Source organism: Geotrypetes seraphini, chromosome 10, assembly GCF_902459505.1.
Source record: "Geotrypetes seraphini chromosome 10, aGeoSer1.1, whole genome shotgun sequence".
Lineage (NCBI taxonomy): Eukaryota > Metazoa > Chordata > Amphibia > Gymnophiona > Dermophiidae > Geotrypetes > Geotrypetes seraphini.
Genome location: NC_047093.1, coordinates 53,432,750 through 53,458,696, shown reverse-complemented (window position 1 = coordinate 53,458,696; position 25,947 = coordinate 53,432,750). Strand labels below are relative to the sequence as shown.

Genomic DNA, 25,947 nt, shown 5'->3' with positions numbered 1-25,947 from the left:
CAAGAACCCCACCCCCACCTCCACCAGAACTGGACATAAGAGGCTTGGCTTGCAACAAGCTTGACAAACTCAATTTCATTTTTTGAATAAACAATCTATAAGTGGAGTACCTTATAAAACTCAGCTTGTATGTTCTGGCTTTTTCATGCCCTAGGAAATAGTTGTATTTTGTAGCAACAAAGCTGGCTGTGTTGACAAGCTGTGGCACTCGGCTCTATCTTAAATGGGGCACGTTTTACTTCACTCTTCTATGCTGCCCGCCTTGAGAAGCAGCTTATTGTGCCTGGATATACAATGTGACATACCCTGAGCAACCAAGGTACAAACTGGCAGCCTTGCATGGCTAGGACAGCTAGCCTCTGTGCTGCAGTACTAAAAGTTGCTGTGTTGGGTGTTTCTACAGCAGCTCTGCTCTCTGGTTTTGCACAATGGCACTAGCCAGAGCTATTGTATACCACCTGCAGTCACTGTTGTTTCTAAGCAACACCAGCAGCTGTATGACGCAGTGTCTCTAAATGCTTCTACTGAACTTTTGCATCTTTTAATTGCATTGGACAGCTGCATCTCAGGTCAATAAGGCATACTGTATTTGTCAACTGCTTCGGCCCACTCTGTTGCATAAATGCTTTAACCAGCGTTAGTGTATAATGGCATCAACCAGCTATATTCTGCTACACCATCTAACTCTGGCTCTCAGCCACGCCAGCTGACACTATTACTCAATCACATCATGAGATCCAGTGCATGGCTGCACCAATCAGCTTTGTGGCTCGGCTACAGCAGCTTGCTCTAGAGCAGTGTCTCTCAAACTGTATGCCAAGGCACAGTGTGTGCCCTGAAGAGATTCCAGAATTTTAACTTATTAAAAAAAAATTCCCTTCATAAGTAACTCCAGAATAGATGACATGTACGTCACGTACACAAGTCTATCAATATTATGAGCAAGTGTGTGTGTAAGGACACAACAGCCCAGACAAGCATCATTCTTTGAAATGATTGGTCCTTGCAAAGTAATGGCAAGTAATTTTAGTTTTATTTTTTATGCAGTAGTTATTCTAACTTGAGCAACAAAAAAAAAATCAAGGCTTTGTTACCATTTGGATTTTATCTTTGCGAACTTGGATTTTCAGCTCTAACAGAAATTAAATTGAAAAAAAGAGAACAACTGCAGATGGTGGATGATGAAATTGCATGTTTCCTTGTCGACTATTGAGCTACATTTTGAGTTAATTTGCACTCAAAAACAAGCACATCCATTGCATTGATTAGCAATTCTATTCCATCTACTTTAGTTTCACTGTTGTTACAATTACCCATACATAGCTTAAAGACCTTTAAATAAATCTCAAATTTAATTTTTTGTTGGTTTTGCAATTTTATAATTTCAATTATAATATGCCGCAACAAACATTTGTTCTGTTTAGTGTGCCAGAGCTAAGAAAGTTTGACAGACATTGCTCTGGAGCAGGGTTTCTCAACCTGCGGTACACATATCCTAGGGGATGCGTGGACCGCCTGTTGGGGGTACGTGGGCTGACCATTGCCCACCCGCCACCGTCTGCCCTCTACATTTAATTACCTCCCGCTGCTGCCGCAACTCCAGGAAGGGAAGGCCCGGACCTTCTCTCCGACATCAGAATTGACATTGGGGGAAGGCTTGTGGGCCGGCAGCGTGCAATCGCTGCACACGCCTGACTCTTCCCTTCCTGGAGTTGCAGCAGCAGCGTGGGGGGGTAATTAAATGGAGCAGGCAGGTGACGAGCAGCAGCGGAGTAGAGGGGGAGGAGGAATCGGCAGTGGGTAGGCAGGCAGGCTTTGGCGTGGCAGGGAGGGAGGAAGGACAAAGGCTGGAAGGCAGTGAGCAGGAAGGGGCACAAACTCAGGACATAGGAAGGAGGGAGGGAGGAAGGGGACACTAACTTGGGACATAGAAGGAGGAAGGAGGGAGGGAGGAAGGGGCATTAACTTGGGACATAGGAAGGAGGGAGGGAGGAAGGGGCATTAACTTGGGACATAGAAGGAGGGAATAGAAAGGGACAATTGTTGGGTTTGAGTGTGTGAGTGAGAGGGAAAGAGATGGTGCACAAGGGGAAAAAGGAAGAGGAAAATTGGGAGAGGAGTGAGGTAGAGATGCATGGGGACTAGAAGGATGAGAGGGAGAAATGTTGGATATGGTGGTGGAGAGGGAACAGAGGGATAGATTGAAGGGGATGCAAGGGGGAGGAATGTTGGGCATAGTGATGGAGGGAGAGATGTGGCATTGTGTTGGAGAAGGGTGATAGAAGGAGAAATGGGCATGGGGCTGGTGGGCCGTGGTGAAAAATGATCTGGGGGATGAGAGAGGAAGAAAAGTTGGACTCATGGAGGGACAGAGAGAGATGTTGGTTGGGGAATGGAATGAGGTTTGGAGAAGAGGAAGCATGTAGAAGAAAAGGAAGGAAGGAAGGAAAGGAAAGAAAGAAAGCAAGCAACCAGAGACTCATGAAATCATCAGACAACAAAGGTAGGAAAAATGATTTTATTTTCAATTTAGTGATCAAAATGTGACAGTTTTGAGAATTTATATCTGCTGTCTATATTTTGCACTAATTTGTCTATTTTTCTATAGTTGTTAGTTAGGTGACATTGCATTTTTTAAAGTCATCTGCCTTGACATCTCTAAAAAAAACCCAAATATAAATAATTAACATTTTCTCTGCGTACAGTGTGCTTTGTATTTTTTTTAATTTTGTGGTTACCATTATGTATTATTAAGATTATATTGTGTGTATATGAAAAATGGCTGGAAGAAATTGCATTACAATTAGTATTATTATTATGAGGATGGAGTCAGGGGAGGAGCTTGGGGGGTCTGGGACGGAGTTTGGGCAGGGATACTCGGTTGGTATTTGTTAGACTTAGAGGATACTTGGCTTGAAAAGATTGAGAAACACTGCTCTAGAGCATAGTTGATTCAGCCACCCTTAAGGCATACGAGGTAATTGCACCAGCTAGTTCTAGTGCACAAATGGTTTCAGCTAATCTACTGAACAGATACTCTGACTAGCTATAGTGCATAGCTACACCTGCTTGCTCTGGTACTGCTTACACCAGCTACCTCTAAGGCACAGCTCTGTCAGATCTGGTGCACTGTTTTTCCAGCCATCTCTCGTACACTGTTTCTTCTAGCAATCTCTACTATTGGGCTACATCAACCAACTTGTTTACACACCAACAACATTATATCACTTGGCTTCATCAGCCATCTATTTTGTTATATGTATTTATTTAATTAATTTTCTATCCTGTTATCTCCAAAGAGCTCAGAACGGGTTACAGGTTAGATGTATATAGTATACAGCTAACAGGTTACGATTTGCACTGGATAATGACACGGTGACAAAATTCATCACTGTTCCCATCCCCGCGGATAACCGCGGGAAATAATCCCATGTCATTTTTTAGTGTCTATTTCAGCCTCAGTCCTTCTACAACAGCATTCTTCAAAGCAAAGCTTGAGGGTCAGTGGTTGTGGCCATTCATACTCTGATTCTTCCCTCTCTTCTTAAACAATGACATGAAGATGGTTTACCACAGTTATCCGTGGGGACGGGGACGGGAGCGGTGATTAATTTTGTCACCGTGTCATTCTCTAGCACTGGATTTGCCATAATTTCAGCACAAGTTTATGTTACAAGTTAGAGAATGACACAGGGACAAATTTTGCCCCGTTCCCGCGGGAAATCATTTTCCCATCCTGATGAGTTTTCTTGTCCCTGCCCCATTCCTGGAAGCTGTGTGTTCGAGGCTTGTGCGGTTAAAACAGAGCTTACACGAATGGGGCTTGTGGGGACGGGAAGGAGAAAATGAGTTCTTGTGGTAACAGAAAAAAAATTTGTCCCCATGCCATTCTCTATTACAAGTATTATACTGCCCTAGCTAGCTATATCACACAGCTACTCCAGTTGGTCGTATTACTCAATGGTACCAGCCAGAAGAAAGGCATTTCATCTCCAGCTTCCTATACAGCACAAGAGTGCCTGCTAACTATCTGGTATATCTGCACCACTTAGTTCTATTGCTTGCCTGCTCTACCCAGATGGGTTGTGCTGCTGCTGGACAGTCTTGCTTGGTTGCACAGCCCAGCTATTTCACTCAGCTGCACCACCCAGCAATGTAGTGCAGCTGTGTCAACCAGACATTTTTTTACAACTGCAGCCTCCATGACTATAAGTGTTTTGCTCTGGCTGCCTCTGTCAAGGAGTTGTGCCAGTCAGTTGGGGGGTTTTTCCCCTTAGCTCTAAGGTCTCCATGCATATTTATTATGGGTATCCTGAAAACCTAATTGGCTAGGTGTGTCTCAAGGATTGGTTTGAGGACCTTGAATCTATACATACAAACTCTATTCTAGAGGGTGTCTTGGTGACAACTTGAAAATTTGCACATTATTAAAAAAAAAAAAAAGCTGTTACCAAGATTTAATTACACTTGAGGCATATGACGTATTACATCCTCTGAATTTTACTTCCTCTGTTTTCTTACATAGTTCCAATGAGTTCTTGGTGCTTAAATTAGCTGTTGGTATTGTTTTTGCTGAATTATTTGTTTTGCATGATATTCTTTGTCTGGATTAGGTGACTTGTGTTTATCTTTAGAGGCAATTCCAATATTTTAAGGCACATATGGATTATCTTATATCCTATTTGATAAGTACTGCATGCTTAACATAAAAGTATTCTATTAAGGTGAAATAAGTGCTATTTTATTCTACATGTAGAATTTTATAAGTTTACTTTAATACATTTTTAATAGCGAATGGTTACATTTATTTAAAAGACTAGTCTTTAAGCCCATGACATTAACGGGTGCTAGAATTCTTTCTTTCTTTTTCTTTTTTTCTTTCTTTCTTTCTCTCTTTCTTTCTTTTTCTTTCTTTCCTTGGCTGTCCACCACCACCCCTTGCCTGCTTCCCCTGTCCAGCAATAGGCCTTCTCCCTTCCTTTTACCTCCCCCCTGTCTAGCAGCACCTCTTCCCTGATCCCCCTGTCCAGCAATGGGCCTTCTCTTTTCCTTGCTCCCCCTGTCCAGCATCCACTAGCCCGGGCAGCCTTGGGGCTTTTGCTAGGCCGGCCCATCTCGCATTAATAAAGTGGGTCGGCTAGCAAATGCCCTGTGGCTGCTGTGTTTACTGGTCGGGGGGCTGAGAAGAGGTGTCCTGGCAGCACAGGAGTCAAATTGCCATCGCAAGCCACCCATGTGCCGCAAGCCACCCTATGCGCCGGAAATGGAATTCGGCACGGAGGGACACAGCACGTTGGCAGGGATCACAAAACCCTAAGTACACATGCGAGCTTAGGGTTTTATTATAGAGGATTCTGAATAGTGATTTTGGGGCACTTCTTATAACAGTGATATATATCATTGCCTTGATTTTTCAATGATTTAAATTTATAGCAGTTTTATTGTGCTTGATGGACCTTGGCCAACTCAACATGGCATTTTTTTAAAAATGTACTTATTTTTCAAATTTAAACCAGTACAATGAACAAAATTCTCAATGTGTACTGTGACTCTCAGTTTACTACATCAGAAATTAATTCATTGTTAGAAAATCATGTTGGCCTTTCATATGATACTGTACTATTTGGTACATCAATGAGATTTAAAAGCCAAATTTCAGCGAATAATAATAAACTTCTATTAATATTAACAGGGGTTGCCATTCAGCAGATTACAGGAAATTGGAAAGATTATACTAAACTAAATTATACTTTCTGGTGGAATTCAGTATGCCATATTTATAAAATGGAAAGGGTGCTTGCAATGCAACAAGGTAATTATAATAAGTTTAAAAAGATTTGGGGGCCATTGATTATTTATTCTAATGATCAGACATCTTAAACACCTCAGTATTGGTTAAGATAAAGGGGGGTGGGAATATGAATGACAATAATTGATAATTGTTAATTATTAATATATTGATGGGAGGGATGGGATTCTTTTATATTTATATATTTGGAGGATTACAAATAAGATTGTCAAGTGATTAATTAATATTTTTCTGAGTGATTATTGTACACTTGTTGTAATTTCTGAAAATGAATAAAGATTTTTAAAAAAAAAACTACATCAGAAATTATATCAACAAACCAAAACTTTAACAATGCTGTAGAAATTCTTTTCCTCACCACGTGGTTTTTCTTATGTTCTTAGATGTGCCTATCTGTACAATTCTAGCTTTGTTTAACAATTTTCAGTGGATGCCATAAATAAGACTGGCTTTAACGGTACCACTGCATATGGCTTAAGAAATAGGATGATTTGTATAGCTTGTTTAACCTGAAAGGCAGACTTATTTGCAGGCTACAAACACCAGAACTGAGAGCCCCTGGCTTTGGCCAGCCTCTTTCCTTGCCCTTTGTGATAATGGAGCTGTTCCAGCTGCCTGCTGTAGAAACACTATCTAAACACACAGAGAGTTTATCCATTTCGTATTTGTTAATGGCTTCACAAATACTATTCCAATCCTGCACATGTACATAAAATGTACACACACAAACTAGCAAGGACAAAAGATTTTGCAAGAACTCTTACCCTGCTGAAGAGAAGGTGAAGGCCTTGCCCAACTGTAATGAAGCAGAGGTCACTGGTGTCACCACAGAGTTGGCTACTGTTGAGTCTGTCTTTGCTGTCCCTTGCCCTAAAGAAACAGCATGAGAGAAGAATATTGATGCAAGCAGACTGGACAGCCCTTCCCTGGCAAAGTCACATTATATAAAAGTACTGAAAATGGGACCAGAGCAGCCTCAGAACAGAAGTTCATGTGTTAAAACATCATTCTTGGGGGCGCTAGCGAGCACCACGCGAGATGGCTGCCTAACCTCATAGCTCCGGCGCGAATCCGTCTCCGAATCGAGATCAACATATTTTTCTGGGTCTATTTCCCTACCTTTTCGCTGCCTCTACTTAGGGGAATCATGGCTGCATCGAAGGCTGGGAAAAAAAGAAGCATCGAGCCTCCATCGCCTTCTAAAACTCCCTCTAAACTCGATGAGGATACCGCGACGACCATCTTGGAGGAAATGCGGGCGCTGCGTGCCCTAATGAGTGAGATGAAAGGAGACCTCGACGAAATTAAAACTGAGTTTCAATCATTTAAATCTGAACTCACCGACTTAAACCGCCGTATGGACACTGTTGAACATCAGTCTGCTGTGCATGCTGAAAATATTAAATTGTTACAACGCCAAGCTAAACGCATTACACAGCTAGAAATGGAAATGGCCGACAGCAACGACCGCGCGCGGCGTAACAACTTTCGGGTCCTTGGCCTACCTGAGGCTAGGGAGGGTCGTGACCTCATTAAGTTCCTGGAAACAACTTTGCCAAAGATTCTGGACTTAAATTTTTCTCTCGCGTTTGAAATAGAACGCGCACACCGGATACCCACTCACCAGCCATCAGATCCTGGCCGATACCCCAGACCTGTCATCATTAAACTGCTCAGATACCCTCAAGTTATGACTATAATGCAACAAGCTCGCCTGAAAGCTCCTATAAAATTTGAGGGTCACACTTTGCTGTTTGTGCCTGACCTATGCAAGCAGACAGCTAAAGCCAGAAAATTACTGTTAGAATACAGACCCAAACTCAAGCAACTGGGAGCAAGGTTCGGCATGCTGTACCCCGCGAAGCTCCGGGTCACCTATAATAACTGCACTAAAGATTTTACAGCGCCGAATGAACTCGCTGACTATCTGGAAAAAATTGCTCCCTCCAGAATTGATGCCACCTGATGAGTATTATGCTGCCTGCTGTATGTTAACACTCTGTTTTCCTCCACAGCTTTGTTTGCCTTACAAGATGAAGGGATTCCCCTATTACTGTGTTTGATCTCAACTACTATATGTTAAATATGTTGATAATTGTCTCTATGCAGCGCGCTGTAGAGCTGTGAAGAGGTCATCTCGAAGGGCTATCTGACCCTTGTTCCACTACTTCACTGTGTTATGTTGTTCTTGTTGATATCTATTTCTATCTGCACACTGCATTCATTATTAATGCTGCATTTTTCTCCTATATTTCTGATCCCAGGTGTAATTTTCTCACATTTTTGTGTTATGCGATATGACTGTGATGCCAGTATTCAATATCATATTTATTATGGATATCAGACCTTGTCCATGTATCATCTGATTCACTCATATGCCACTTCGCTGTGTTACATTGAATGTTAAGGGCTTAAATAACCCTATCAAAAAGACCAAAATATGGAACTATCTTTCCAATTCCAATGCTGACATATTATTATTACAGGAGACTCATCTGGATGATATACATTCGAACTCCTTCTCTTTTCCCTGGGCACACCCTGTAATATTCTCACCAGCCGTACATAAGAAAAATGGAGTGCTTTTGTTCATTCGCAAGAAACCAGACATTATTATATCTAGTCATCTATCTGACATACAAGGGCGCTGGTCACAGGTTCTGCTGGACATTGCTGGTTATAAAGTGCTTTTGTTAAACATATATGGTCCTAACCTGGATGTCGTCCAATTCTATTTGGATTTAGCTGATATTCTCAATAGTCACAGAGACTGTCACTTTCTTATAGGGGGTGATTTTAACGTTATCCAGGATTTGATTAAGGATAGGAGATCTGACACTATGTATAAAAAATCTAAAAATTGGCACATGATGCAGGATATTATATCTCAATTTCGTCTGGTAGATCCCTGGAGAATAACCCATATGGATGACTCTGATTTTACTTTCTATTCATGTCCCCATAATTCTTACTCCCGCATAGACTATTTTTTGATCAGTCAATCTCTAGTTAAATATGTGGACTCGTCCGATATCAAAGAAATTAGCGTATCTGATCATGCTGCAGTATATTTAGATTTTCATACTTTCTGCAAACCTGTTCCTCACAAACAATGGAGATTTAACACCTCTTTAACACAAGATGAAGATTTTAAATCATATATCTCTAAATGTACAGATGACTATTTTCTACACAACCTATCTTCATCTTGCACATGGCCTGTAATATGGGACGCTTTTAAAGCTTTTATTAGGGGAGCTATTATATCCTTTGCTGCCCATAAAAAAAAGTGCTCCCTGCTTGAAATAAAAAAATTAGAATCTGATATCAAACAGTTGGAACAGAGACATGCATCCTGTACCTCTGATATGGGTGTACTTTCTAGACTTAGAGACTTGAGATATTCCTACAATCGTCTTCTCAGTACTACCGCCGCTACTCAAATTTTTGCTCAGCATGCTAAATATTACACTGAATCCAACAAATGTGGACATGGCCTAGCTAGTTATCTAAAAGGCAGGAATGACAAAATAAATATAGCTTGCATTCAATCTGAAAATGGAGAATTACTTAATGACCCTGCACAGATTCTAGATCAATTCAGGGATTTTTATACCAAACTATATACTACTGAAGTGCCTTCTCTCCCTAATATTGTACATTACTTGGACTCTTTACCTCACGACACTCTCTCTGTTGATAGTGTGCGACAGTTGGATACTGCTCTGGATGCTGAAGAAATAGAACTTGCGCTTAATTCCATGGCGAAATCCAAGGCTCCAGGACCTGATGGCCTACCGATTGAGTTCTACCTTTGTTTCCGTGAACAACTTATATCTCATATCTTCTCCTTCTTTACTTACTTGATCACCACAGGCGATATTTCTGGTACATTTACTGAAGCCAACATCATTGTGCTGTTGAAACCTGACAAGGATTCTACTCATGTTCAAAACTATAGACCCCTATCGCTCATCAATACAGATGCCAAGCTATTTGCTAAAGTGCTAGCCATGAGATTACAACCTGTACTGCCTCAGATAATCAAACCTGAACAGAACGGCTTTATGCCTGGTAGAATGTCTTGTGATAACACTCGCATTTTTATGAACATCATCTCCAAAGCAGAATCTGTTTCAGTACCTATAGTGGCAATGAGTTTAGACGCAGAGAAGGCCTTTGATAGGGTGGAGTGGCCTTTTCTGTTTGCTGCTTTAAAATGGTTTGGCATTCCTGAATCTTTTATTAAAATGATTTCTGTGTTGTACTCCGCCCCTTCAACTAAGATCTACATTAATGGCCTGTTATCTGCTAGCTTTCAACCAACCAGGGGGACTAGACAGGGCTGTCCCTTATCACCACTCCTTTTCAACATTGCTTTGGAGCCCTTTCTTATAGCTCTCCGTCATAACTCTGATATTATGGGTCTTCGATTTGACTCTTTTGAAATTAAAATCTCTGCCTACGCGGATGATGTTCTACTATATGCCAACTTTGACTCTATTCCTCATATATTGAACACTATTGCAGCGTACTCTGAGGTTTCCGGATACAAGCTCAATCATTCAAAGACTGAAATCATGGCTTTAAATGCTCCGGAACTTCATGAGTCCATCAACAGAATGGGGCTTCGATGGGCAGGTCGTAAATTGAAATATCTGGGGATATACTTTGGACCATCTCTGGAAGAAACTGTGGAATACAATACTGATTATATAATGTTATCTATCACTGCATTAACAACCAAGTGGTCTCCGTTACGACTCTCTTGGTGGGGTCGCTTAGAGACTATTAAGATGATGATCACACCTGTCATTAACTATGTCCTCAGTATGCTGCCAATTTACTTGAAGATGTCTTCTTATAAGAAAATTGAAGCCTTACTTGTACAGTTTCTATGGAATAAAACTACTCCTCGAATAAGTTTACAAAAGTTAAAAAGAGAAAAATCTGAAGGTGGAGTTCGATTCCCTAGTTTCTATGAGTATCATACCTCTTTCTTGCTTCGCCAGGGCTCATATTGGCTTCATCATACTCATATGACTTCTTATCCTACTTGGGTTGACTCTGAGAAATCATATGTAGACAATGCTGATCTACAGTGTTTTGCTTTTACAGGTTCTACACATAATGCTAACCCCTTTGGTATTCTCAGCTCAACCAAAACTGCTTTGAGAGAACTTGATTCCTTTTTAGCTATTAATTGGAACAACTCCACCTTGACATACTTATGGAACAACCCAAAAATACTTATTCAAAAGAAACCGATAAATTGGCCTTTGTGGAGAACTGCTGGTATATGGTTCATAAGTCAACTGTTTGACACCAAAGGATGGATCCCCTTCAATCTTCTTTCATCTACTTATGGTCTACCTTCCTCGAACTTGTTCCGATGGATGCAAATTTGCCATGCTATTAAAGATCACTATAATATCAAATCTCATTCAAGTGATACACCCTCCATTTTGGCACTTAGTGAAGTCATTATGAATAAGCCTAGAGGTCAGTCCGCCATCTGGTACAAAACTCTATTATCTTACAAGTTTACTTCAAAATTGGGACTAATTGATGCATGGTCTACTGACACTGGAATGCAACTAGACACTGACATATGGCAGAAGATCTGGATTGACTCACTGAACACACTACATTCCTCTTCCATCACGCAGTCCATGTTCTTCCTACTTCATCGTGCATTCTGGACCCCTTATAAGCTGTCAAAACTTCCCAACAATAACAGTAATCGTTGTTGGTCCTGCACATCCACTGTTGGTACTCTAGACCACATGATCTTTCATTGTGCTCCCATTCGCTCCTTTTGGGATCAGTTATGGAAGACTATTATGGAAGTATTTGATATTACTGAAAATCTATCACTTGCCATTGTCATATATGGAAATTATGGTTTGATATCACCTCTTGATGTCCCACATGCTAGATTATTAAAATGTCTCTTGCTTATTGCTCTTAAACTCATTCTAGCAAATTGGAAAAATGCTGACAATCTTACCTATAACTTGTGGTGGCACAATGTATGCCTAATCATGAAATATGAAAGGTGTTTTGCAGAAAAACGTGGTCATCTACATCTTCATGAAAAGAGATGGGCTCCTGTAACATCATATTGCACAAAGTACTAATTACCTTATTATTGAGTTCCACTATATATCTTACAGTATATTCTTATGTATGTTTTATCTTGCAGTCATATCGTTCCTGTGGTTTACACATTTCAGGTGTCATAGTATTGCAGCATTCATAAATCTGTTTAGGACTTATGCAGATTGTTGTTGTTTGTATTCTTGTGATCTATGAATCATTTATGTACTTGATTTTATTGTACTTTTTATTATATAAATTCAATAAAAATATTGAACATAAAAAAAAAAAAAAACATCATTCTTAAATATGTGGCCTCTGATTTTTAGTAGCAACCAGGAAAGGATCTTTCTGATTCTGTGGTACCTCAGATAACTGAGACACAATATTATTTACAGCAGGCCAGTGCTTGATATCAACCAAAAAAACAAAATAAGTAATAATGGGAACTTTAGGATGTTCTAGGAGCTCTGTGATAGTGCACTGTGGTAGTGCACTGTAATAGACTTCAGGAGTAAAATAAATGAGGGGGGGGGGGCATGGCATCAGAAATATTCTACTCTCTATTTCTATCTGCTCATTTTATAGATTTAATTACAAATCATGATAAAGTAAACCAGCCAGCCAGCTGCTCAAGTGAGCAAACCTCTTAAGAACATAAGAATAGCCTTACTGGGTCAGACAAATGGTCCATCAAACCCAGTAGCCCGTTTGCACCGTGGCCAATCCAGGTCACTAGTACCTGGCCAAAACCCAAGGTGTACCAATATTCCATGCTACCAATACAGGATAAGCAGTGGCTTCCCCCATGTCTTTCTCAATAACAGACTGTGGACTTTTCCTCCAGGAACTTGTCCAAACCTTTCTTAAAACCAGCTATGCTATCCGCTCTTACCACATCCTCTGGCAACGTGTTCCAGAGCTTAACTATTCTCTGAGTGCATAAAAAATTTCCTCCTATTGGTTTTAAAAGTATTTCCGTGTAACTTCATCGAGTGTCCCCTAATCTTTGTAATTTTTGATGGAGCGAAAAATCAATCCAGTTGTACCCGTTCTACTCCATTCAGAATTTTGTAGACTTCAATCATATCTCCCCTCAGCCGTCTCTTTTCCTAACCATTTTAGTCTTTCCTCATACGAGAGGAGTTCCATCCCCTTTACCATCTTGGTCGCCCTTCTTTGAACCTTTTCTAGCGCCACTATATCTTTCTTGAGATAAGGAGACCAGAATTGAACGCAATACTCCAGATGAGGTCGCACCATGGAGTGACACAGGGGCATTATGACATTCTTAGTCTTGTTAACCATCCCTTTTTTAATAATTCCCAGCATCCTGTTTGTTTTTTTGGCCGCCGCCACACATTGGGCGGAAGGTTTCATCGTATTGTCTACAATGATACCCAGATCCTTTTCTTGGATGCTAACCCCCAAGGTGGACCATAGCATCTGGTAACTGTGATTCAGGTTTTTCTTCCCAATGTGCATCACTTTACATTTGTGCACATTAAATTTCATCTGCTACTTGGACGCCCAGACTTCCAATTTCCTATGGTCCGCCTGCAATTTTTCACAATCCGCATGCGTTTCCTAAGGTCTCTTAAATGCAATTCATTCTTATTCCTATAGTCCCAGTGAAGCAGTACACACTGACCTGTAGTTTTGCTGGTGGGAGCAACACTGATACCTGCAGGCATGGAACCAGAATGTGTCTTCATGGAGTTGCCAGCAGAAACCTGGGAAGATATGAAATGGGAAGAAGTAAGCATCCTCACTAAGATCCTCAGCTAATGCAACTCTCATAAGAAATGTACCAATATGCCCTTTAACATTTGTTTATGTTTATTAGTTCTTGATTAACAGCCTTTCACAACAAATGGATCAAAGCGGTATACATAAAATATATTTACAGAAAAGGAGCTCCATCAAAATTGACATGAAAGAGCGCTCATTCACAGCTGTCATTCATACAAGAGAGAAAGTTTCATGGCTGTTTCCTCCATATATACTCCTACAAGTTTGAAGAAAAGTGGACAGATGAAGCATAAAGTTAAGTGTTTTTGAGGTCAAATGTGAGCCTGAATAACTGAGTTTTTAGTAAGGTCTTGAATTTTACAAAGGATGATTCTGAATGGATGTGTGGTGGAGGGGTAGCAAAGAAAAACATGGAATTCATAGTGTGCCTGTTTTGGCCCTCGGAGAACTAAATGATTGGTATCAAGTGAGAATAGGTTACGTGAAGGTGTATAAGGAATGATCATAGATGAAAGATAAGATGGTAAATCTGTATATGCTTTATGTGTAAGGGTCAGGATTTTATAAATGATACGATAATGTATTGGAAGCCATTGAACTCATGAAACAGTAGAGATAGGCTCTTTCACCCACCTAAAAGGTACTTTCCGTTGTAAGTCCGGGACATTCCCCACTGGGACTGAGATATTCAACACCTCTGTCTTAGTCATATTGACCTTAAATCCTGACAGCTGCCCATATTCTCCCATAAGAACCTGAAGAGCTACCATAGAAGATTCTGATCCCTCCACTATAACCAAAATATCAGTCGCAAATAGGGACAGCTTATGCTCAGTGTCATGTATCCGCACCCCCCTTATCCAATTGGAAAGCCAAATTCTTTGGCCAATCACCAAAGTAAATAGCAATGGCGAGAGTAGGCACCCTTGCCGTGTTCCCCTCTTAAGCTCAAACAGAGGTGCATAAACCCTACTGACTTTAACACACACCAATGGCCCATAATATAATGTGAGGATCCAAGATATAAACCGACTCCCAAACCTCATATGCCTCAGCACAGCCCCCATAAACTTTCAATCCACCTGATCAAATGCCTTTTCCACATCCACAGCTACCGCCACCCATGAGGAACCCTCCCTCCGTGCTTGCCACACCAAATTTGGAACCTTATGGATCCCATCCGCCGCATGCCTCCCACCAATAAATCCTACTTGATCAGGAAGGATGAGCGCCGGCATATCCAGTGACATCCTATCCACCAACACTCTAGCTAAAATCTTAGTATCAATACCCAGCAAAAAAATCGGCCTGTAACTACCACAGTGAGTAACATCCTTGCCCGGTTTGGGCAATATCGTAATACCTGCCAATCTCATATAGTAAGGAAGCTGTGCCCCATCTTTCAGATCATTAAACAATTTCACCAAAAGAGGCGTGACCAAGGAACTAAATTTTTTATAAAATAGCCCTGTGAACCCGTCCAGTCCCGGAGACTTCCTTGGTTTAAGATTATGAATCACCTGCCGCACCTCCTCCACCGTGATATCCCCATCTAGGCCCTGCCAGGGCCTCAGAATCTTGTAAAGAGGTCAGCCCAAGCTCCGACAAATACTTCTCCAACTCAGCGTCCGAGCCCTGGGATTCTGGAGTATACAATTTCCGATAAAATTCCTGACAGCGATGCTGGATGTCCACCTCCTCTGTCAACATAGAACCCTGCATAGATCTAATGGACATAATATTGAAATGGGTCTGATGGAGTTTAATTCGCTGCGCCAGAAGCTTACCTGTTCTATTGCTCGATTCATAATATCTTTTAAATGAATGCAATCCAAGTTAAACTCAATATCTTCACCAGCAATTTCCCCAATGCCATGTTTGTTTCTTCTATACAATGTTTAATCTGATCTCCCCTATCCAAAATATTTATTCATCTCACGTTGAGGAGTCTTTGTTACATGGTGATTTTTGTTGAGTTTCAGCAGTTTTTCTTGTTTTGGGGACTCACTTTTATTTTATTTTGTTACTATATCAAAACCAGCATTACAAACTTGGAGTAGCTTATTGCAAGATTGTCAGCACCTGCAACAGTTAAGAGTATGCATACCTTCATTTCCATCTTGAGAAGATATGTTTATTGATCCTGGACTCTATATTTTTCATTTGAAAATCGACATCATCTGAATTCAGCTAAGTACTTTTTACATTGCTTTATTTGCACAAGTTAACTATAATAATCCAGACTCAATAAGTGTCACAAGGTTGGTAGGTAGGTGAGTGCAATGATGTAGAAATATTACATCTTTATTCTACAAACCTGCTGGTTTTGAATAAGATATCACACTGAGCACTCTAATTTAAATTTTATTGCATTTTATTTAAATAAGTAATATATTATTGGATTCACTTTATTTGATATCATACAGTGTTGGTGAATTTATTATTAAAGTTTATTTCTCCTATATATTTATATATCCCGTAAGAGACTATCATTGTTACCAATAGTGGTCCCACATCCTACTGCAAATCCATCCAAATAGGGGCGTGATTCGACCAGATGATATCTTCTATGTTAGTATCTATAATTTTCCCCACCCAACCCTTATCCAAACATAATAGGTCAATGCGTGTATATAATGCAATCAGGCAAAGACTACAGCTTTGAGAGCCTGTGGGGTCTGCTGCTTTGTCAGTTAGTTTTTCTAGTTAAAAAAAAAAAGTCCTGAGGTAATGCCGGTCTGAAAGGAAACCTTTAACTGAGCTTAACTGTTTTTTTATTGCTAACCAGAGCAGTTGGAAGGCCCAGTACCTACTCCCCACATGACAGACATCTCTCTCCTCTCTGTCCCCAGGTCTGGCACTCCTCCTCTCTCTTACTCCCTGCCCTGCTCCAGAATCTTCCCGGTCTCTGACACCCCACCCCCATGCATTTACCTCAAAAATTCCTTTCTCCTTACAGGGCCCTGACATAGGCTGTCTGCCGTTGACCAGAACCTTCTCTCTGTCATGACCCACCCTTAAGGAAGCAGGAAGTTATATCAGAGAGGGGTGGACTGTGGAAGAGAAGGTTCTACTTGGTGAAAGACAGCCTATTTCAGGGCCCTGTATAGAGAAAGGAATTTGTGAAGTAAATGCGTAGGGGAGGTGAACCTAGAGAGAGAGGTAGAAATATGGTACCTGAGGGGTGAGTGACCTCCATGACTCTTGTGACCTCCATGACTCTTAAAGGCTTTTGAGAGCAGTTGTGCTAAATAATGTCTTAAAACATTTATAAAATTTGTTAGTATATCCATCAAGACCAGGAGACTTTCCCATTCTGTTTCTTCTAATGTAACAGGATGCAACATGGGTTGCACCTCTGCAAGAATTACTTTAGGTAACTCATTGTAGCCGATCAGGAGATGGTGCATGTTCAGGTGAATATAACGTGATATAGAACTGTACAAACTCTTCTCCGATATCTTTACCTACTGTTATAAAAGTGCCATCAGACTGAACCAATAGAGAGATATGGTTTCTTAATCTCTGTGTTCTAAGTTTCCAAGCCAAAATATGGCTGTCTTATTTCCAAATTCAAAATAACTGTTGGAATTTTTGCAATTGTTCAGTTATATCATTCAACTCTAATTCATAAAGTCCTATCCTAACCAAGTGAAGTTCCTGTTGTTGAAGAGCTATCAGGTCTTTTGTTAAATTTTGGCTTTCTAAGTAGTAATCACATTCCAGAGTTGATGTTCTCTCTTTTGTTTAGACCTTTGGAGATATGCCTGGAGTGTAATCATATCCCCCTGCATAACCACTTTGAGTGCTTCTCACATAATCAAGGGAGATAAGTCAAGGGGAGTCATTAAGTTTGATATAGTCTTTTAAATCTATCTCCAATCTAGTCACATTAGCTGGGTATAATAATACAGCATCAGGAAAATACCATAGGTGTTCAGGATGCTGGAACTGGGGTAATTGAAAAGTTAAGAAAAGTACAAGCATGAATATCTATTGCTGTTATTTTAGATATAAGTCCCCCATCACTCAATCATAGGTCAATCTGGGAGTAAGACTGATGGACAGTAGAATAGTAGGTATAACCAATCCCATGGAAGACCCCTCATAAGTCAGCTAAATCCCATCATTATACAAAGTTCACAGTAACAGTCACTCCTCATGCACATAATTAGCTGATGCAGTTGAATTATCTAAGGTGGGGTCAATAGATTTTATTCCAGGTCTTGATAATGTAGCCTTTGTTAGATGGGAACAAAATAAACATTAAAATCTCCACCTACCAATAAGTCTTCCACCAAATGTTTCTGTAAAAGAAAAGAGAGATGGTTAAAAAAAACTTCCTTGATTTGTGTTAGGAGTATAAATATTAAGCAAAATGATTTGTAATCCTCTCAAATAAGCTTGAATAAGTAGTGTTCTTCCTTGTCCAAAACTGTTTTATAAAATTGATTGGCAAATTAGTATTAAAAAGTATACCCAACCCCCTGAATCTTTGCTGAGAGTTTATTAAAAGCCAGATAGATCTTATTAAATCTCCTATGTTGAGGTAAAATGTTCATGATCGGGAAGTAAATGTGTTTCCTGTATAAACAATATATCTGTGTTTAATCAAGTGGCTTCTCTAAATAGGAGACTCCTTTTAGTGGGGAATTAAGTCCCCTTACATTTAGGGACAACAAATCAATGTCCCACAGAGTTAGCTAAATTGTATGGGGAATGTAAATATAGGAAACCATTATCTTAAGTTAGCAAAAGAAAGATGATATAAAAAGTCATCTAAATAAGAAAATAGAACATAAATCCTTCCTACCATTTAACCCTCCCACCCCCCATCTCCCATATCTTACCCATCAGGCGAATCATGCTTCACCTTAATGGAAGAGGAAGGCAAACAGTTTACATAATGTAGGTATGCCAGCATCCTGAAAACACTAACCCATTATCCTCATAAACTGAACAAAAAAACCAACTTTCAAAGGGTCTAAATTATATAGCAAACAAACATATTAATAACCTATAGCAGTCTGAACTACGTTATTTAATAACAGAACTATTAGGAATCAACTGAGGCACAAGTGGTAGGGGCTGTTTGATTACTCCTAAGAGGCTGTTATACAGCTTAATCAATAGAGAAACAGAACTCCATAGAGTTTATTATATAATGTAGTGTCTTGGTGCTGTAGTTGGCAATCTGAAATCTGATGTTGAAGCCTTCCTTTCCCCTTAGACACTATTTGCCTCTTAGGGCAATTTTGAATCTTACTAAGAGCAGCACTCATTCATGTATGTTAGCATAGAGGAGGTGATTTCCTTAGATAGATTGATTTGAGCGTCCTCAGTTGTATGAACTCATTGCAATTTCCCATTTTGGTAGATCAGGGAAAACAGATATTGCCACTTGTGCCTATCTCTTAAATACTGTGTAAGATGTTGTAAGTCTCCTCAGTATTTCAGAGTTGTTGCCACCAAATCTTGATAAATTTCTCTCTCATGTGAATCCCATTTCAATGGATCAAGCCTTAGCCATCACCTGTTCCTTAAGCTTTAAATCTGTGAGACAAACCGCTATATCTTTAGGTTTGTTCATGTGGTTTGCACACAAAGCTCTATGGGATTGAACCAGTGCAATCTCAGAGGGTCGAGTTGTATGTTGCTCCATGGAGAAGAGGAAGATTACTATTTTTTGAACCATGGTTCCAGAGTCAGCATACTCCGCTGTTTCAGGAATGCCTCACATAGAGAGGTTGCACTTGCAACTTCAATTCTGCAGCTCCTCGAGTTTATCAAGAATAAAAAAAAGTTTCCTTTGTGCATTGGTCCTGCTATCGTACATCTAGACCTGCTAAGGCTTCGATATGTTCTTCTGCTGCATGCCTCATATTCTGTCAATGTCGCTATGCCCACGTTACCATTCTCAAGTCACTTCATTGGCTCCCTATCTGTTTCCGCATACAGTTCAAACTCCTCTTACTGACTTACAAGTGTATTCGCTCCGCAGCTCGACAGTATCTTTTCTAAGCACCAATATCTGTCTTATCATTCTCTCTGTAATTCTCCCACCTGAGCACAGTGGATTGATGCACCTTCTTGACCTGTTTGTCTGTCTTGACTACATTGCAAGCTTTTTTGAGCAGTGACTGTCTTTTCTGTGTTTTGATGTACAGCGCTGTGTATGTCTAGTAACACTATAATTAGTAGTAGTAGAAATTTTCTATTTCTTCAAGTCAACCTTTTTTCCTCCTTTTTGGGGGAGGGGGGAAGGTTGCCTCGGTTTATATTCAGATTGGTTTATATTTGAGTATATACAGTATATTACACTAGGAATCTGTATTCTACAATTTCATTTGAAAGCTGCTGGGATAGAAAGAAGCCAGAAGGATTTAGGCAGCAGCAGAAGCAGTCAGATAAATAAGAGATTGTATTTATGGATTAAAGCAAAACGGTATGAACCACAATACACGGAAACAGATGGTAGTAACACAGAATAGAGAACGACACAGTGACTGTTACCTGTGAGTAACCCACAGAAACGTGGGGGGGGGAAGACTGGATACTGAGGGTAAGGGGACAAGGCCATTCACCACCCCATGAATCGGTGAATGGCCTTGCTCCTGCAGTGAAATATCTGCTGCAAGTTGCCTCCTTGCTCTCCTCGGTGCGATTGCGCATCCAGCAGTCCCATTTTGCCATCGTGGGTGCAGCAGCAGGCCTCCCCCCGCGAGTCTAGCAGCACCCTCCCTATCGCCAGTCCAACAGCCCCACACCCGATGGCAGACAGTATAAAAAACACCACCTATGAGTACGACTCCTGGGTTGGCCCCTTCGCGCCTCCTGGGGCAGGCATACCAGCCTGTTGGAACAGAAGCTTCCTGTACACGTGATGCAGGGCTGCTCGGACGGAACCTTCTTGCTGCCGAGTCCTCCTTCTGATGTAACTTCTGGCCGGAAGTTACATCAGAAGGAGGGTCTCGGCATGTAGGAAGCTTCCATTCCAACAGGCTGGTATGTCTGCCCCAGGAGGTGCGAAGGGGCCGATCCAGGAGTCTCACTCGCAGGTTTGTTTGGGTTTTTTGCTGTCAGGAGGCGAGGGTGAGAGGCTTGGGGAGCTGTTGGATCAGCAATAGGGAGGGAGGGGGCTGCTGGACTCATGAAGGGGGGGGCTACTGCTGCACCCGCAAAGAGAGGAAGGACTGCTTGGGCTGCTAGAAGTAGACTAGCTGGATCTGAAGGGAAGAGAGACAGTTGCTGGAACTAGTCTGGGGATTGGTAGGGGAAGGGAAACAGGTGCTGGGCCAATGTGGTGGGTTGGGTGGAGCTGGAAGAAAGGGAGAGATGCCAGATCCACACCTGGGCGCTGAAGGGAGGGGATAGAGGTGGTGGACCAATGGGAAGGGGGCAGGACCTGCAGTGAGGAAGAGAGAGAAAGAAAGCGAATAGCTGAACCAAGGGGATGAAGGAAGAGAGCATAGGAACAGGGACAAAAAGGGGGATGCTGTATAGGGGTAGTATATGGACACAGAGGGGTAATGCAGACATGGGAGGGTATAAGGACACAGAGAAGATGGTTAGACATGGGGAGAATAAGAATGCAATTTAAGGAAGATGCTGGACAGAGGAGTGATACTGTACACAGGGGGAGGTGGTCATAGAATGGAGAGATGATGAAGGCAGGGAGATGGGCACAGGGGAAATACTAGAAAGGGAAGTATAAGAGACAGAGAAGGAAGATGCTTGCTAAACATGAGGGAAAAACACACAGAGATGCAAGATGAATGGTGAGCATGGAGAAAGAAGACATGTCAAATGGTCAGGAGACCCTGGCAAGTGAGTTAAGAGTAAACAGATGGAAAAAGAAAGCAGAGCCTCAGACCGATATGATGTGAAGAATAAAATGACCAGCCAACAAAAGGTAGAAAAAAAATTATTTTCTATTTTGTGATTAGAATATATCAGATTGGAAATATGTATCCTGCTAGAACTGGTGTAAGGCATAACTGGGAACTGCAAAGCCCAAGTGTACTGCTTTAGCTTTCAGCTGGCTTAGGGCTCTCTCTGACTGGGGGCAGTTGCTCTAGTACTATTCCTGTCATATGTGACTGCGGTATTCTGTTAGCATAATTTTTATATGTAGCATTCTGTAATAATTTGGCTTATTCAGTTTTCTTGATAGTGGAGGGAATATTTGTGAAGGGGAGGGGAGACGGGTTTTGTTGATCCTTGCTCTGTTATTATTTGTGTTTATAAAATGACAATTGTACAGAATAATGTTTCTTTTTATATTTTAATAAAATAAGTTCAATATAAAATGACAACTATTTGAGGCTTGTGAGGATGGGATCAGACAGTTTGCGGGGATGGGACGGGGGCTGAACTCGTGGGAACGGGGTGGGGACAGGGACAAATTTTTTCCCTGTGCCATTCTGTAACACAGAAATAAAAGGCAGTTTCAAGTGTGACACAGAAAAGCATGACCATACCTGTTTGGACTGGTTTGAAGCCACTGTTGCCAAGACCTGCTGGACAGCTTGGGCAGCCGGCAGAGGGACAGATGACCTAAACAGAAATAGAAAGAAAAATGCATTTTATTGTACCCTCTGACCTAAGACTCTGAGGGATGAGAATATTTTATGATTCTGAGCTTTACATTTGCCTGCCTGAAATGAGCAGCTTGTAAAACCAGAGGGGGGCCAGGGTCAGTGTTCTCCCCAGGACCTTTTAGCCCAGTTAATTTAGATGACCGCCTGGCGAATCCTTCTGCTGCTGCTGATGCTCCTTCCCGGGCTGATTCTCCGCAAAAATTTTGTTTGACGCCTGCCCCTCTGGGGCTCTAACGTGTGCGTGCTGGCTTCCCTTCTCTTCCCTCCTCCCCACGGGACGCAACTTCCAGTTTCAAAGAGAAGGGAAGCCGGCACACACACGATAGAGCCCCAGAGGGAAGCTTACAACTTGCTTCGGGCCTTCCTCGCTGCCAGGTCCTACCTTCCCGGAAACAGAAAGTAGGCAGGACCCGGCAACGAGGAAGGCCCGAAGCAAGTAAAAGCAGCAAGTTGTAAGCTTCCCTCCGTTGCTGACCTATAAAAGTTTTCCAGCGTAGCGCGGGAGTTTGCGCGTGCTAAATATGTTAGCGCACCTTAGTAAAAGAGGGGGGTTAATTTTCCCCACCACCAAATTTACCCTTCCCGCTCCACCCGGCTACTTTTTCATGCCACCTGGCTGGAAAAAATTTCTGGGAAGAACACTGAGGGTACACAGTCCTAATCCAGTTACTGGTTCATTAGTGGGTATGCCTGCTTCCTTTACTTTTCAATCCTACAAAATCTATATTTCAGGCAATGTGAGATACTGCTCCCACATGAGACTCCTGTGTACAGTCACAATCCCAGCAGCATTCTTGCTAGGTATAAGATATTAGATCTGTTCTTCACACCCAATTACCAGAGGGTTGTTTTTTGGTTGTTTTTTTAAATATCTGGTAGAAATGACATCTTTAGTGTCCTTCCAAAAAGATTACCGTATTTTCACTCATATACCGCGCACCCGTGTAAAATGCGCACACGGGTATAGCGCGTGGGAAACTGTAATTTATGTAAAGAAATTTGTATATACCGCGCACACCCGTATACCGCGCATGCCACCCAGACTCTCCCGTCGCCGCCCGACTCTCCTTTCGCCCGCCCCGACCCTCCTCTGGCCACCCCGACTCTCCTCTGGCCGCCCCGACTCTCCTCTGGCCGCCCCGACTCTCCTTTCGCCCGCCCCGACTCTCCTTTCGCCCGCCCCGACTCTCCTCTCCCCCTTGAAGTCCTGTCCCCACCCTGAAAGCCTGATGCCCCCCCGACGTCCGATTCACCCCCCCCCCCGCAGGACCGCTCGCACTCGCACCCGCACCCGCATCTCCACCGCCACCCCACCCCCCCATCATGGAGAAGCTCCTACCGTTGTCCTGCTGCTTCCTCTGCCGGCGGTCCCGCCCCTTCTGTGAGCCCTGCGTCTGCGCTGCTTCCTCTTCCGGCGGTCCCACCCTTTCTCTGACGTCAGAGAAAGGGCGGGACCGCCGGAAGAGGAAGCAGCGCAGACGCAGGGCTCACAGAAGGGCCAGGACCGCCAGCAGAGGAAGCAGCAGGACAACGGTAGGAGCTTCTCCATGATGGGGGTGGGTGGGGAGACTGTGGGGGTGCGAGCGGTCCTTCGGGGTGGGGGTACGGGTGCGAGTGCGAGCGCTCCTTCAGGGTGGGGGTATGAGTGGTCCTGCGGGGTGAATCGGACGTCGGGGGGGGGGGGGGAACTATGTAAAATTAAAAGTTGTATAACACGCATGGTTATGCACGGTTTGTAAAATCGTGTATAACGCGCGCGTTATATGCGTGAAAATACGGTAATCCAATACTCTCAATCTAAAAGAAAGAAAAACACACAAAGCCCTCATTCAGTGGACAGTTTGGGGGCTCATGGGAGACTGTTATGCAAGCTGAAAGTGTGGTGAAATGGCCTGGTCAAAGGTTCACTAACCATTCTTGTCTCACTTCTATGCAATAACTTTGTGCAGTGGCTATATGGAGTATGTGGAATTGAACTTCTATCAATTATGCCTCTTTGGAGAGACAGGCTAGAGCAGATGTTCTAAGCAGGAATATTAACAGAACAAGAAGTTGTCCTTTACTACAGCCCTTTACCACAGAAATTGATCTATGGAGGTAGTGGTCTGGGCATCAGTGCTGAAAGACTCAAGGCAATCTGCTCCTCTTGATGGCCTCTTGTTAGTAGAACTGCAGCTACGTCAGTAAAGCAGAAAGAGTGCTGGGGTAAGCAGGAGAAATTTGCTTTGGTGCACATTTTCTGTTAAACCATGATTCTTACAGAGGTTAAGGTTAAAATCAAGGTTTTATACAATTCCTGCTTCTTGGGTATGTACAAAAGCAGTTTGAAAAGTTCGGTAAAATAAAACCAAATATTTTTTTTAATCTCACAAAACCTATCTTTCTGACGGGACGGAAAAACTGGACACGATGGAGACTATGCTGAGAAATACTCATATAACTGAAATATAAATATATTTAAAAATTATATTTAAATATATTAAAAAATATATTTAAATATATTTAACTTGGTTTTTTACCAAACTTTTCAAACCACCCTAGTATTTGTCTTACACCCCCCTGGCACAACAGAAGCAGTTTATAAACAGAACAAAAAACATTCCCCAGGAAACAACATCAACAAAACCAAACCAAACACATAGAATTCTAAACAGCATTTGAAAAGCCAGAAGTACAAAATTGTGTCCATAAATACATTACTCAGATGTCTTATTAATCAAATGTGTTGTAAGAGAAGTCAATGAATCACACTTTCATCTATACAGAGAGGACAGTAACAGAAAAACTAGGGGACCCAAGATGGCATCATAGTTATTATGTCACTTGGAACTCTGATGACCTGATGTTTTGGCTTGCTTCTGGACTATCCTCATACTTGCAGTAATTACAGGACATTAAGCTACTGTTGACATGGCAAAAAAAACATCAAAATGTTTCTGGTTAGCATATTCTAAAAACATTTCTATAAAGTACCATTACAGTTCCATCACATATCCTCACCACTATAAAGCTATGTCCCCTGGTCCCGCCAGCTGTGCCATGTCATACAGTTACCCATAAATATTCTCTGCATATGCTGAAAAAGCTGACATTTAACTGTAAGCATACTGAATGTGTTACTGAGCAGCAAGGTACACTTTTTTTAAAAAATAAATTCACATGCACTACAAGGGCAACACATGACTGCTGCACTTGGTTCAGTTATTGAAGACAATTCAGACTATAAAGTAAACCAATTAATTAAATCAGACCAGAATTGGAAGGGCCAGTTGCAGAGACTGGTCTGGTTGCGAGTTCCTGATTTCAACGAGAGGAATAAGCAGCAAAGACTCGTGCAAATATCAGGATCTAATGGTACGATTAATTTCATCAAACTCTGCAGTTCAATTAAAGCAAGGCTGAAAACAAAATGAGATTAATACTTCTCCACTATGACAGAAAAATATCTGGTGTGACCTCAACATAGGCTCAAGTGGTCTGCCTAAAGGTACTCACTCACCCTATCACTGCAGGCACAGCTGGGCTGGTTCCAGCACTCTTCAGCTCCTGAATATTGACTACCTGAGGCACAGACTTCAGAGTTGACTCACTCAGCGGGGAAGCCATGGCTGTAAATCATAAGAACACATTACAGAGAAATTTGCTGTGGTTATGTGTCTGCAGATAGGCCTGGCAGTTAAATCTTTT

General features: G+C 41.8%; 1 protein-coding gene across 3 annotated transcripts in view; it reads right to left on the bottom strand.

Annotated features, from left to right (window-relative positions):
• The window catches only part of NUP214 (nucleoporin 214), a 164,709-nt gene that overhangs the window by 47,403 nt on the left and 91,359 nt on the right, over window positions 1-25,947 (bottom strand). For all 3 annotated transcript variants that reach the window (XM_033960858.1, XM_033960859.1, XM_033960860.1), the window contains 5 exons: window positions 25,760-25,868; window positions 22,141-22,216; window positions 17,944-17,967; window positions 13,560-13,641; window positions 6,574-6,679 (listed from right to left, as the gene is read on the bottom strand). In XM_033960858.1, the coding sequence (XP_033816749.1) occupies window positions 6,574-6,679; window positions 13,560-13,641; window positions 17,944-17,967; window positions 22,141-22,216; window positions 25,760-25,868 (397 nt within the window). The remainder of the gene's footprint in view (window positions 1-6,573; window positions 6,680-13,559; window positions 13,642-17,943; window positions 17,968-22,140; window positions 22,217-25,759; window positions 25,869-25,947) is intronic.